Consider the following 15,046-nt stretch of genomic DNA (forward strand, 5'->3'; position numbering starts at 1 on the left):
GTGAAACTGGGACTAAATCTAGAATTTTTGCACCTCAATTATTAGGCAGAGCTAACTGTTATGGGGGGAAAAAGCTTGGCAGTTCTTTGGGACTCTGCAGTACGACAGTTGAAATATTTTTCTAGGTGTGCTAATATGTGTAAAAAAAAAAAAATCTGCAGAATTTGCATTGGCTTGCCATATCACAAGGAAGATACTTTCAGAAGCATATTTTTATGAAATGCATCATGGTCATTAAAAAATACTTCCCTACCCTTTAATTATTTGTTTCATTAACTAGCTTTCCAACTGATTGTTTTACCTTCCAACAGAAGCCATTTCAACTAATTAACCATGTGAAGAATAGGGTGGTGATTCGTGTTAAAATATGACGACTTTGTTAAGAATTTGCCATGTACATAAGTTGAAGGAGATTTGTCATGGTTTTATTGTTGAAAGGAATTTGGAGGTTTTTTTTCCTCAGTGACAGATGCTAAGTAGGTGGAAAATTACTGGCGGGACCCCCATCAGAAGACCCCAGCAACACCGGATTGCGCAAGTAAAATATGATTGGAGGAATCCCTGCCAGGAGCCCCAGCAACACCAGAAAGCCCGGGAAAGTTTAGGGGGCTCTGCTGATTGGAGGAATCCCTGCCAGGAGCCCCAGCAACACCAAAAAGCCCGGGAAAGTTTGAGGGACCCTGCTGCGCATGTGAAGGAGGGACTATAAAAGAGAGTGACGTAGCACCACCCGGTGCTCGTCGGTGCGGAGTGGGAAGCCCCGCCCTGCCCCCCGGCGTGCCTAGTTTTTTTTTTTTTGCTTGTTCTTATTGCAAATAAATTTATTAAAGATATTTTCGCCTCTGCCTCGGCATTTATAACAATTTGGTGACCCCGACGTGATACTTCGGGACCCGTGGAGCGTTGGTTTTCAGGGGAGGCTCGCCCCACCTTTTAGGTGGCCCCTGGACTCCAGTACTTCCTCGGACCGACAGTATCACGAACGGAAGGCAGTAAGAACAAGCAAAAGAAAAGCGAAATCCCCAGACGACGCTCCCCGGAGATTCCCCGCGAAGGATCCAGGCGAAGACCTCGGACTGTGAGTGACGCCTGGTGCGGGAGGGGTGATTTTCTGCCTGAGTGAGTGCGGTGTGACTGAGACGTGACTGCGTCACGAAGCGAGTGCGGAGCCCTTCTAGCCGCGTTTCCAGAGTCCCGCGAGGGGCCTGGCCGGCGAAGGGGCGAAGCGAAGCGAAAGAAAGGGTTTGAAAGGACTCAGGCAAGGGTTTTCAGGATAGGCATTATCCTAGGGTTTACGGGATCAGTCTTATCTCAGGACGCCGGCAAAGACTATGGGCCAGAAAGGGAGTAAATCCCGCGGCTCGGGGAACCCACGGAGAGGTTCCCAGAGAGGGAGCGATTTGCCCGATATTTCTCAGGACAGTCCCCTGGGTTGTATGCTAAAAAATTGGTATAATTGGCCTGAAACAAAAGGAAAAAGTAAAGAAAAAATGATTCAGTATTGCATCGTCGAGTGGACCAAAGAACCTATCAAATCTGATGATTTATTTTGGCCAAAATTTGGAACTACGGACGATTGGACATGTCAGGCATTAAATTCATATGTACGCAATAAAAAACCCTATAATCAAGAAGAATGTAACTATACTCAGGTGTGGAGAGGTTCCCGAATAACATCAAAAATCCTATTACTAAAGAATAAAAACACTAATAAGAAAACTTTCAAAGAAAAAGAATGGGAGCCTTTAGAAAATCTTTCTCCTCCTCATGAGGGAAGCTCAGAGGATGAGGAACCAAAGCCTACCGCTCCTTCCCCTCCATCAACTAGCAGAACCAGCAACCAAGAAAAACAGAAACAAACAACAAATAGTGGGGCAGAGGTTTGGGAAGGCGTTGGCGGCGGCGGGCGGCCCCTAGGACCGCGGCACGACCCCGCACCAGGACCCGGCCCCCCCGCGGCACCGCAGGGAGGGGGCCCGACGGCGGCTGCACCCCCGCGGGGGCTGCGCCGAGCGCTGCGGTCTGAGCGCGGTGCTGGAGGAGCCCGGCCGGGGAATAAAGCAGAGAGCGAACAACAGATTTTACAAATGTGTTCGGGGGTAGACCCGACCTCCCCGGTGGGAGAGGCTTTACTGAAAACTCAGTTCGTGGCCAAATCGTGGGGTGATACCAGAGAGAAATTAAAAAAGTTAGATGACTGGCAAGATCAGGGTCTGCAGGAGCTGTTGAGAGAAGTACAGAAGGTGTATGTTAGAAGGGATGAAGAAAAACAGAGAGTGAAGGCAAAAATACTTGTTGCAGCAGTCAGAGAAACTCAGCGGAGAGAGGAGAAGCCTCCGAGATCTCGCTCTAATGAATCACCTGGAGCGTTAGGTGGTGAAAAGAGAGGGACAGTAATTGGGGAAAACACATTAGCCTGCTATTATTGTGGAAAGAAGGGACATTTACAACGGAATTGTAGAAAGCGAGAGCGGGATGAAAGGATGTTTAAAGAAGAATAGGGGTGTCAGGGGCTCTATTTCCTGGGGACAAAGACATCAGAGGAGCCCTTGATAAAATTGAAATTAGGTCCCCAGGGAGAGGAGTTTGAGCTTTTAGTATATGTGGGTGCCGAAAAATCACCTGTGAAAAACATTCTGAGGGGATGTAAAGTGAAAAAAGAAACTGCTCTAGTAATAGGAGCTAAAGAGGAACCATTTAAAGTACCAAGTGTCGGGGATGTAGAAAAATAGAATCCCAACACCGTATCGTTATAGGGGATTTACTGTTGCTACCAGAGGCTGAAAATAACCTTCTGGGAAGAGATTTAATTACGGAGTTAAAATTAATAATAATACAAGAAAAAGAACTAAAAATTTATACATTAACGGAAAAAGACAACAAATAGATCCGAAGGTCTGGTATACAAAAGGAGAGACTGGAAAACTTGAAATAAAGCCTATTAAAATTAATTTAATTGATCCGGAGACACCAATTTGGATAAAACAATACCCCATTCCCCTAAAGGGTCGAGAGGGGTTGAAACAAATAATAGATGAATTACTAAGTAAAGGCACATTGGAACCTTGCATGTCTCCACATAATACACCTATTTTACCAGTTTTAAAATCAGACGGATCTTACAGATTGGTGCAAGATTTAAGGGCTGTGAATCAGCGAACTGTGGCTCGTTTCCCTGTGGTAGCAAACCCCTATATGCTACTTAACCAACTATCCCCTGACTACATTTGGTAAAGTAATGATTAAAACTTGGAAGGAGGAAAGCTTATCTTCTAGGTGGGAAGGACCATTCCTGGTATTGTTGACTACGGAGACAGCTGTAAGAACTGCTGAAAGAGGATGGACTCATATTTCCAGGGTGAAAGGACCAGTCACAGGTGAATCAGATTAGAAGATCTAGTCAGCACCTGGAGATTTGAAGCTTCAAATACAACAAAGCTAAAATAGAACTGGACTTACTGAAACAGACAGAGCGACATCAACAGTAGTAAAGATCTTGAATTGTCCACATGAACCCTGTGTGTATGTATATATGTTAAAAAGTTGTAACATTCACAGGTTTTTTTTTCGGTTTTAGACGGTTTTGCATGAAAACATAAGTCAGTTTGTATAGTTGGACAAAGAAACTGAAAGAAAAGGGAAGTAATAGAGTGAGGGAAAAGCTGAGAGTAAGTCCAAGTGAGGGCAAGACCGGATTGGCCTCCATTTTTGCTGTTAAGAAGACACAAACCCGACCGTTGGCAGCAACCCAATGGGTCCAGGGATAAACAGAAAAATGTGCCATACCGGACCTCACGATGGCAACTGGCTTTTTCTCCTCATTTTGTGTGTTGGCCTCGTGATGGCCAAAAAGGGTCAAAACACTACCAGCTTATATGACCCCTTTGAAGAGAACGAGTTTGTTCTGTTAGCAAAAACTATAAGTAAAACTTTCAATTTAAGTCATTGCTGGGTTTGTGGGGGACCTTTGGGATTGTCAAGTTGGCCGTGGGTTTCTGTACCGCTTTCCCCATCACAAATTGTAAGTAACTATAGTGATGTTAATAATACTACCTGGGAAGATAGTGAAAAATGGCCAGTTCAATTTCCTAACAAGGGTAAATTTTGTCTGAACCGAACTCAGAAAGGAGGAGTTGATGTGGGAGAGAGTAAGTGTCAATGGACACTTACACATAAGTTAATTAACAAAGATGGAGGTATCTATATATGGTTGTGGCTTAATGGACAAGGATGCAGCAAAGGATTCAAGGGGTTCTGGTCAGACAAAAATGAAACTGAATATGCCAAACTACGAGGAAACAGTTTTTATAATTGAACTTGCGAATGGAAAAATGACAGTGGGTCCTGGTATTGTACTATACGGATAAATAACAATTTAAACGAAGTTTTCAGCCCTTTGGGTGACAAAAATACGACTTATTTTCAAACCCCAAGGACTGCAGAGGGACCATTTGCCAAAGGTACGAAGGCCAAAAAAGGCCACTATTGGATATGCGGACATACTGCCTACAAACAATTGCCAATGAACTGGTCAGGAATTTGTTACATAGGGATTATCCGACCTCTATTTTTCCTTCTTCCAGAGGCGGATGGCCCCCAATTAGGAATAAAATTAGGAAATAAGAGTATTACCCGTTGTAAGCGATCCATTGATTTCAAAATAGGTGGAACACAAAAGTGGGGGGAAAATGAGTGGCCTCCTGAGAGAATAATTAAACTCTATGGACCTGCCACCTGGAACCCTAATGAACCAATATCAGGGGCAAGAGAACCAATTTATAATTTGAATCGTATAACTAGACTGCAAGCAGTTTTAGAAATCATTACGAATAAAACTGCTAATGCTATAGATCTTTTAGCTCAACAGGCTCAGCAGATGCGCACTGCGATCCTCCAACATCGCATGGTCCTGGACTACCTGCTTGCTGAAGAGGGAGGGGTATGTGGAAAATTAAATGTCTCCAATTGTTGCCTAGAAATAGATGATGTAAGAGAAGTGGTCCTTCAATTGACCACAGATATCAGAAAACTGGCTCATGTCCATGTCCAAACATGGAGTAGCTGGAATGGCGATCTATGGTCCTGGTTACCTGGAGCTCCATGGGTAAAACAGCTTTTATTTTACTTGTGTGCATTTGCTGCCCTAATGTTTATACCATGTATGATTCCATGTTTTATTAGATTGATTCATTCAGTTGTTCAAGAGATGCAAATCTCTGCAATACCAATAGATCCTGAATTAGCCAAAGGAGGAGAGGTACACCCACTAATGATAGTTAAAATAAAGAAAACAGAACACCCGAATCCCATACAACAAACCCTAGCACGTTTTGAAACCAAAACACGAATCAATTTAATAAAACAAAAGGCGAGGGATTGTGAAGAATAGGGTGGTGATTCGTGTTAAAATATGATGACTTTGTTAAGAATTTGCCATGTACATAAGTTGAAGGAGATTTGTCATGGTTTTATTGTTGAAAGGAATTTGGAGGTTTTTTTTCCTCAGTGACAGATGCTAAGTAGGTGGAAAATTACTGGCGGGACCCCCATCAGAAGACCCCAGCAACACCGGATTGCGCAAGTAAAATATGATTGGAGGAATCCCTGCCAGGAGCCCCAGCAACACCAGAAAGCCCGGGAAAGTTTGAGGGACCCTGCTGCGCATGTGAAGGAGGGACTATAAAAGAGAGTGACGTAGCACCACCCGGTGCTCGTCGGTGCGGAGTGGGAAGCCCCCCCCTGCCCCCCGGCGTGCCTAGTTTTTTTTTTTGCTTGTTCTTATTGCAAATAAATTTATTAAAGATATTTTTGCTTCTGCCTCGGCATTTATAACAACCATGTCTTAAATTTCTATTCCTGAAGCGTAGATTTAAAGTTCCTCTGGTAGAACAGCAAACCTTAATTACATATCATTGTCTTATTACTCAGCTGTACTCCCAAAATACTGCCATTCAAGCCCTGTTAATTAAGCAAAGGAATCCCAGATACATCCCATTTTTCTGTGTAATGTAACATCCAAACACTTGAATTGCCAAACTGGGATCAGAAAGACACCACATTCCTGACAATTCTCTTCCAAAATCCACTAAAACAAGCTTCCGATGGGGGAGATCCATTTATTTATGTTTATTAGCAATTAGCCCACTGCAACAGAATTTCAAATCAACATGCAAAGTGCTGGGCAAACGGCTTTTCTCTTATCGTTCAACCCCCTTTTCACGTGCTGGGCAGGATCAGAGAGAAGCACCATACCCCTGCTTGGAGTTTTTTTTTTCTGTAAACACAGACTCCTATGGACTGTTATTGCGCAAGTGGAAAAGTACTGGAGGGACCCCTACCAGAAGCCCCTAGCAACACCAGAAAGACCCGGGAAAGTTCGAGAGACTCTACTACGCATGTGCGGACTAGGGGAAGGTTCAAGAAACTCTATTGCGCTTGTGCAGCCTGGAGGTGGAAACTTTTTGGGAGAATTACGCCCATTTTGTGAATATGCATGAGGGTAGACTATAAAGGGGTGGCACAGCTCCACCTAGGGTGCGTCGGTGCGGAGGGGAACTCACCGCCCCCCCCCCCCGCGGCTCCTCGGTGTACCAAAGCGCTATTTTGCTTGTTCTTATTGCAATAAATTTATAAAACTATATTCTGGTTCTGCCTCTGCATTTATAACACAGAGGTTTCTGCAATAGCTTTGCAATGGCAACAGTTTTCACTATGCAGTCAGACCATGCCCCCATCTTAGAGCATGAGTGGAAGCAGGGGCTTCTGCCTTTCCATGTCGTTCATGGGCAGGATTGAGAACACGTGGCTTCTGCCCTGCCAGCCTCGGGGTAGCAGCACTCTGATGGCAGTGCTCCTCTCAGGGCTCGTGCTTTCCCCTTGCCCTTGGCAGCTGAGCAAGGGAAGGTGGTACCAAATGCAGTTATACTTGCCCCAGAGAATGGGAGCACCACCTTCAGTTCTCATTAACTCGAGGGTCAGAAATCTTTTAGCATGGGATTTGTATCTGTGTCTTAAAGAGAAGAGCGTACTAGGAATTCGGAGATGATGGTTGTATTGATGCTTTTTTCCCCTTCAGAAACTGCGATAGATCCTCTTGCTCCTAAAGGAGTTGCTTTCTGCTCCAAAAAGAAATCGCCCTACAGAAATTAAAAGTTCTCAAGACATTTATTTGTGTCACGGCACAAGTCCTTGGTAAACCAGCCTAGTGTTGTATTGTCATACAAACTGTTTTCCTGCTTCTGATACTCCTGCAAGGGAGTGTGAGGTGATGGCTTACTCTGTGTCTGGCCATGCCCTGCTGACGGTCTCCTCCGGAGTGCTTACAGGAGCGGAGGTTTTGCACGGTGAGAGGAAACAAGTGCAGCGGCTGCTGCCAAGAGGATTTATTTGCTGTGGCACGTAGCTGCTGGTAGCGGTACCCACTTGCAGCGCCACACCTTGGTGGTGACTCTTACGTGAGAAATGAGCACATTTATTTCCTATTGCTGTCAAGGAACGCAGTTAAACATGTCTCTGAGAACCAAGAAATAAGGATACAATACCACTTGCACTTTGCACTGATGTCTCTGCCACTGAGCTTAAGGGACAGGAGTCATTTGCAAAAGAGTAACATTCCAGGCTTTAAGCTGTCTCCTGCATAGCATTGAATTGCTCTGAAGTGAAGCAGGCGGTTTTGCAGAAGTGCCAGCTTGCAAGCAGTACAGAAGAGGGCAGTTCCTCAGTTTGTCTTTAAAACCTACCAGCTGAATGGCAAAATCCTTCTTCAATGTCTGATGGGACCACGAGGGTGCATTTCTTGGTGTCATCCTGCAGTAAGAAATGTATTAAGATTACACAGACGAGTTGCTCCAGCTACTCAGAAACCCAGGAGAGACTCCAGGGTATAACTAGAGCAGGTCAAGCACCTGCTGAAGAGACGGCTAGGTCCAGGAGTGGACTGCCTCTCCAGCTGACAGGGCCATCTGTGGCAAAGGCTCATGCTGCAGCCAGCCACACTGGGCCTGTCAAGAAGGCCACAACCCCTGTGGAGAGTGCACAGGACACTGCCTGTTCAGCTGGAATGACACCAAACGAGTATTTCAAGCGTGTCAGCGCTAAGCAGAATGTGTTTTTCTCCTTTCTCTGTCTTTCCTTCCCTAATTGTAGTTTCAGTTTTCCCTTTCACCTGAGAGCGTGTGCAGGAGATGCCCCCTGCTCCTGGTAGGAAAGGGGAGGAGGCGAGGGGGTCCTTGCTGCCCCCTGTGAGGGGAGGGGGTTGAAATACCTGTGGGGATCTTGGGTCAGTTGTGCAGACCTTTGCATGGAGCACACGTGTAGCTATACTGAGCATTACCAGCATTGCTTTTTAATGACCATGACCAAAAGGTGAAGACTTCAAAAGAGCAAGTGTTAGCATCCCTGAATTAAGCCTCGCGGATAAAGCTTTGCCACAGCTTTGCCAGTTGTTCTCTAAGATTGGCATCTCTCCAAATGGCACATGAACTCTTAGCGCATCTGACGGAAAGAAGACAATTAAGAAAGCTTTATTAATGACAACTTACTCTCTCAAGACCATCTTATTTTCCCAAGCAATTCTCGGAGATGGAGGTAATGAAGGTCTCAGTTAAGCAAGTGCAATAAATAGTCTAGGGAGAGACTATACCTATCATCTTTTCTGTTTCAGAATTCACTGAAGTGTGAAAAACTTTGGGAGTGAGGCACTCTATGCTCACCATGGAAAGAAAGAGTCATGCTCTTTCAGATTTTGAGAAGGCTTTACTAGAGGGGAAGTGTATGTGCCCTCATGATGACCCTAGTGCCCAGCTTCATGCTCTTCCTGTAGAGACATAATCTCTGGTTTCCTATTCAAAATTAGGCTTTATTTTCATAATTCTTTAATAGTAGTCTCATTGTTATATATAACTGCATTCTTAGACAAAATTCTGCTCTGATTTGAAGCCCAAGCTGATGCGATGTTGCATGGATCCAGGCAGCCTCTATTGCTCTAGTCCCCGCCAATATCCCTTCTCTCCCACCTGGGCCTGTAGTGAGAGGGGCCACGTAGGGTGGATGACTCCCAGTGACTGAATCACATTTATGGTTTTCTTTAACGGCTCTGGAGGCCTCGTTGTGTTGTGGGGTCCATTTCCAGATTACATTTTTCTTTAGTAAGTTATGTAGTGGTCAGGCTGTTATACCAAATCCTGGGATATGTGACCTCCAAGATGCTAAAGTCCTTAGCACAGCACATAACTCCCTTCCTATTCTGGGTTAGGGGTAACCCCTGGATTTCTTGTAGCACCTCATCGGGGTCTGTTTTTCTCCCACCTATCCATCTGACTCCCCAAATGATGGATTCGTGACTGGGCCCTTGTTTCTATTCTTCTGGTGTCTGTACCCCAGTTGACTGTGGGTGCGTTGTAGCAAGTGTCCGTAGCCCGTTTACAAGGTCTGCGAAGTGGTCACCTCTTAAGACATCACCGATGCGCTGCCCCACAGTGACCTCTTGTGGAAATTTTAACATTTCCAGCTTTTTAGCCGATGTAGCATGAGCTACACATACGGTGGGACTATGGTTTAAGCCTTGCGATAGGCGGGTAAATGTATACTGGAGTCTCTGTCAGATGAAAGCAAAGCTCATCCTATCTGCCTCCAGTGCTGGGATCATAAAAACCACTTCTTTCACATCATAGTTGCCATCCATCATTAAGAGGGTTGACTATATATCAGCTATACCGGGACCAGCTGCAGTGAGCAGTTTGGAAGCAACGGTCAGGCCTCCATAATCTGCTGTTAGTTGCCCTTTGCCATTAGGCTTCTTTCAAGGCCATACAGGAGACTTGTAGGAGCATGAGACTTGCCAGTGATCCCCTGTTCTTTTGCCTGTTTTGTCATTTCAGTAAGGGGATGGGTGGCACCAGGAGGGAACTTGCAATGTGGAGCGCTAGCTAGCTTGCTGTGGGCGAAGGCAGCACCTGTTTGTAACAGGCTAACGGGGGTGCATCGATCTGAGGCAAACTGTGCGGTAAAGGAGGTGGTTGACCTTGTTTACTATTTTCCCCATGGATCCACCCACGACTGACCCTTCAGTAAATCTGTACTTAAAAGGCACCTATCGGGAGGACCTACGAGTAAGGTGGAGTGTACTGCTGGTCCATTAGACAGAATTAATTTAGCCCTGGCCAGTGGGTGGGTAGTGACTTGCCCATGAATGCCTACAGTTGAAACTAATTGTTTGCTAAGTGAAGGCTGTCCTTGGTAAGTGCCCTTATCTACCACCTACACCTCCTGTGTCGATGGGGAATGTCGTAAAGCAGAGGTCATTGACTGCCACCATCACCTCGGCACGTGGATCCTCAGCAGGGCAAGTAGCAGCCCTTGGACAGCCACCGGATCAAGCCCCAGCCTTGGTTTCCTGCATATTCATGCTCTAGGGTCAGTGCTGACAAATGTGGGTATCCCAGAGCTCACGTCCCTAAAATCCTCTGCCTTAGTCATTACTTTCTTAAATCATGCTGTGTCACCGCCATCCCTGCATACGGATCCCAGAGGACTATCATGAAGGGTCGATGAGGCAGACTCAGCCAACTGCTGTAAAACAGGTATTGTCAGTGCATTTAACTGACTCGGAGATCCCTCTTTATCTAAATACACTTTCCATAACCAATTATGCTCAGTGGTAACTGTGGGTGCTCCTCTATTTCCCCATTTTGCTTTCTCTTTTTTGCATAGAGACAGGCTGGCTCTTTTCCTTTGTATTTGTTTTAGCTGGTGTTCTCCGGTTTTTATCATTTGTGGTATATACTGGTATATCTGCCAACATATGCTGGAGAACCTTTTGGAAGGTATTAACTTAACCCTGGCTAAGGCTAATGATTCCAGTGCTCCCTCTGCTTCCTTTCCATCACACTGCAGGTGTCCCCTCTATCACCCCAGGAAGCAGAAGAGCCTCAGCAGCCCGGCTGCTGCTGGACTTGCTGCCAAAGGCTTTTTGGGGTAGGCTGGCATATTCCTGCCTTCCAGCTCGGAAGTCTGTTTTACGCCTTTCCCGTGGCTTGCTGCAGTTAGTTCTGAAGACTTTCAGGCTTATCAGCAACTACCAAACAGTTACTTCTGCACAGCTGCAGAGGCACAGACCTTCTCTCTTTCTGGCCTCGGTACCCAGCGTCCATGCCGCTCTTTCGGCAGCCGAAAGGCGCTGCTCCCGGCACACATCAGGCCTTCGCAGGAGCTCTGCCTTGGGGCAGCACCTGAGCAGGAGCCGAGTGAGCAGCCGCTGTGGCTCTGGGCCCTATTTCTGCTGTTGCCTTATCGCCTCCTGACGTGACTCAGACTGGCACTGGGTACAGCTAGCAATCTAGAACTGAACCCGCATTTTCCCTTCAGAGCCCACCGAAGCAGCTTATTATTTCCCACGTGCCTTCTGTGCACACACATCACTGGCGCAAGCTAGCGCCGTGTCCTGCTCCTTCCTCTTTAGCCGCTGTCCACGCTGGATGGAAGCTCACCCAACAGGGAAGACAACGGCCAGAAGTCGCTGCTGTGGCCACACCGATTTCTCCAGCTTTTGGGGCGTTATGACACAGGAAGCACGGCTCCACACGCATGTGAGGTGCAATCCCCGTGGGCTTGTGAGGAACCGCCTGAGCCTCCTTTTGGCTGAGGCCGGCGGTGAGTTTGCAGAGGACGGCACTAGATGGTGCAGTCACACCAGAGCAACCACCCAGGCGTCCTGGCTGGCTGGCCCGAGGCCCTGCCCGGGGACAGGCACTGCACACCCCGAAGAGCCTTTCAGCAACAGCATTCCTGTACCGAGAGGCTGCACTGGAAAGCCAAAGGGCTGCCGGCAGGGAGGACTCTCGCAGCCCCCCTGCCTTCAGCAGGCTCGCCCCAGAGAGCAGAGCCCTTTGCACGGTGGGCCGCAGGGCACTCAAAAGCACAAGGTCCCGAGGCTTGCAGCGGCAGGTATGCAAGGGGGGACGTTTTTGCATATTTAGCCGTGAGAAAAAAGTTTCCTTATACTGTCTCACCTGCCATGCAGGGCTGACCAAGACCAGGCTGGTACCTTGGTGTCACTCAACCATTCAGAAGGCAGGAGATGACATTTTCACTGCCACTGACCTGCCCTTGTCCTCAGCATCTTGGCGAGGACAGTGTGCTGTGGGAAGAGCTGTGGGAGGGCCTTACATGAGTATGTGTCTTTCTCACTGTAAGTGCTTTGAGGTAATGGTAGATAGATAGATAGATAGATAGATAGATAGATAGATAGATAGATAGATAGGAATGTATACGGGAGTAGATGTTCTGAAGGGTGAGAAACAGAGACGGTTAGTTTCCTGAGCTCCAGGGTGCATGACTGTTCTTGAAATTTTTGCTTCTGTGGAGAAAGGGAAGCCTTTCTCTGGGTCTGCGCAGACAGTTCCTGCAGGAAGAGACGCTGAAGGCAGAAGGTGTTGGAGAGCAGCAAAGAACAGCGTCCTCAGTGAGCAGCTCCTAGTGATGCCCAGGTGTGACAGGTCCCCCTGGCCCTGAGTGAGTTCAACAGGACAGGAAGGGGAAACAAGCCCCGAGGGGGGTGTTTTGTGTCCCCCACGCACTGCTGTCAGCGCTACCAGGAGAGAGCCATGAGCTGACGACCAAGTGACAGAGAAACTTCAGCGGAGCGGAAACACCAGCACTTCCCTGCGTGCTGTGATCCCGCTACACCAGGGAAGTGCAAGGCCAAGGGGAAGTAACTGTTTGGGCTTTGGTGCAGCTGCTGCAGTTCCCTGTCCCCAGGCCCGGAGAGGAGACAGTGCCTGAGCCTGTCCTGACAGTGGGAGTGTACATGTACACACGCGCATGTGCACACACACACACACGCACACACACACACGTGCGCGCACGCGCGCACACACACACACACACACAGAGTACACAAATGTCCAGTTGCTTCTCCTGCCCAGAGTGACGCCTTCCGAGGGGGGTGAGAAACATTAATTCTCCAAGCATCAGCACTACTACTACCTCTATTTAATTTTTTCTGCTTAAAAAGCAGAATATCTTCTCCCTTTAGGGACATTCTGTTCCCACGGTTTGGTTACATTTCAAGTTCACAACAGAATCAAAAAGGAGTGTAGATTTTTCACTGGAATATTAAAACAGGCTAACCTCAGCACTGCTCATTTGACAGTATTTTAAGCTCTTCTGATCTGAAGAATCATTAATATTTCAGTCTAGCTCATTTAAAATTAAAACATAACCTTCTAAACTTTGGTCTGTGTCCTATATCTAGAGTAGGAGCCAGTTAGATGGTTGTGGTGTCTCCCTCACTATTACTTAAGAAAATAGGTAATGAGGGGAAAAACTGTGTTACACTGAACTTTACACCTCACAGATCATAATTAGTTGTCCAGATACTTTCATGTTTCTTGTTTTTAGCAATTAAAAACTCTTAACCCCTTTTCTTCCTGCAGAAAGGGAAAGCACTACCTTCACAGCATCTTTGGTTCATTGCTCAGTGTTAAAGATATGAACTTACCTTTAAAGTGAAGATGTTCTTACTTCAAATGTTCACACATATGTGTGAACATATTCTTCAAAAAGGACTTCATCCTAGAGATGCCACTGTGGCCCTAAAGTCTTTATCTGCTGCAGTTAAATATTTATTAATGGACTTTATTTATTATAAAGCTCGTTTTCTCTCCACTACGTACAGAGGGAATTCACTTCATTTTGAGTTTTTGTTGTTTGTTGTGGTTTTTGTTTGTTTGTTTGTTTTGTTTGGGGTTTGGGGGAGGTGGGTGTGTTTTTTTAAGTGATGGGGGTTTGCACATAGCAATGAGTGGTTCAGAACATTTCTGCCTGGAGGAGCAGCCCATGGTCACAGCAGGCTTGAGTTCTGGAAAAGCATATTGGATTAAAATGCAGTTGGCTTGAGGACAGAGAGTATAAAAGCCCAGTATATAAAACATGAGCTCCATAGCCAGTACAGTGTATTTCCTGGCCACAGGACAAAAGGTAGACAGTAGTGAAACAAGATCCCACCTTTCCCCTTCCGTTTCCCACTTGTCTATGCAGAGTGGGATCCGCAGCCCCCAGGAAGCTCTCACTCTTTCCATGCCATCCTGCTTCCCTGGCTGCCCTGGATGAGCTGTTTTACTTTATTGTGTTGCCACAAACAGGTCACAAATTAATGTTCAATAAAAGCACTCACTTTTCAACTCATTTCAATCTTTTTCTGGTTTTACAACAGCCTCTCTGATTTTCTTCTAATGCCAAGTTTGTCATAATAAACAGTTTTATTTCCAGTAACAGCAATCTTACATCATAGAATCATAGGATGGTTTGGGTTGGAAGGGACCTTAAAGATCATCTGGTTCCAACCCCCCTGCCATGGGCAAGGACACCTTCCACTAGACCAGGTTGCTCAGAGCCCTGTCTAACCTGGCCTGGAACACTTCCAGGGAGGGGGCAGCCACTGCTTCTCTGGGCAACCTGTTCCAGTGCCTCACCACCCTCAGAGTGAAGAATTTCTTCCTTATATCTTATCTAAATCTACACTCTTTCGGTTTAAAACTGTTACTCACTGATAAAGGGTCCCTCCCCATCTTTCCTGTAGCCCCCTTTAAGTACTGGAAGGACTCTATAAGGTCTCCCTGGAGCCTTCTCTTCTCCAGGCTGAACAACCCCAGCTCTCTCAGCCTGTCCTCACAGGGGAGGTGCACCAGCCCCTGGTCGTCTTCGTGGCCTCCTCTGGACCTGCTCGAGTGGATCCATGTCCTTCTTATGTTGGGGGCCCCAGAGCTGGACACAGCACTGCAGGTGGGGTCTCACGACAGTGGAATAGAGGGGGAGAATCACGTCCCTGACCTGCTGGCCACACTCCCCAGCATCACTTGATGCATGTTTGTCTCTGCTCCTGCAGTCCGCCAGCTGTGCTCTTCTGCTTCCCTGCATGTTGTCAGTACCACTCGCTGCCACTTTCCTGTTGTACCTTGCCACTCAATGGCAACAATTAATCAATACCTTACGATGTACTTTACAACTCAAAAGTCAAGAGGCGTTACATTATTTTTCAATGATGTGC

At 46.7% G+C, this 15,046-nt stretch overlaps 1 protein-coding gene across 1 annotated transcript; it reads left to right on the forward strand.

The window, feature by feature from the left end:
• Positions 1-361: 361 nt before the first annotated feature.
• Positions 362-5,749, forward strand: LOC141940957 (uncharacterized). Its single transcript, XM_074862857.1, has 2 exons — positions 362-3,522; positions 4,860-5,749. Exon 1 carries the CDS (start codon positions 1,332-1,334, stop codon positions 2,499-2,501), a length of 1,170 nt encoding a protein of 389 aa, XP_074718958.1. The 5' UTR covers positions 362-1,331; the 3' UTR covers positions 2,502-3,522; positions 4,860-5,749.
• Positions 5,750-15,046: the final 9,297 nt, after the last annotated feature.

The sequence above is a fragment of the Strix uralensis genome, chromosome 3 (genome assembly GCF_047716275.1).
Source record: "Strix uralensis isolate ZFMK-TIS-50842 chromosome 3, bStrUra1, whole genome shotgun sequence".
NCBI lineage: Eukaryota > Metazoa > Chordata > Aves > Strigiformes > Strigidae > Strix > Strix uralensis.

What these genes read in the sequence shown, in the direction of transcription:
- LOC141940957 (XM_074862857.1), top strand. Translation starts at nt 1,332, where the DNA reads ATGGGCCAGAAAGGGAGTAAATCCCGCGGCTCGGGGAACCCACGGAGA.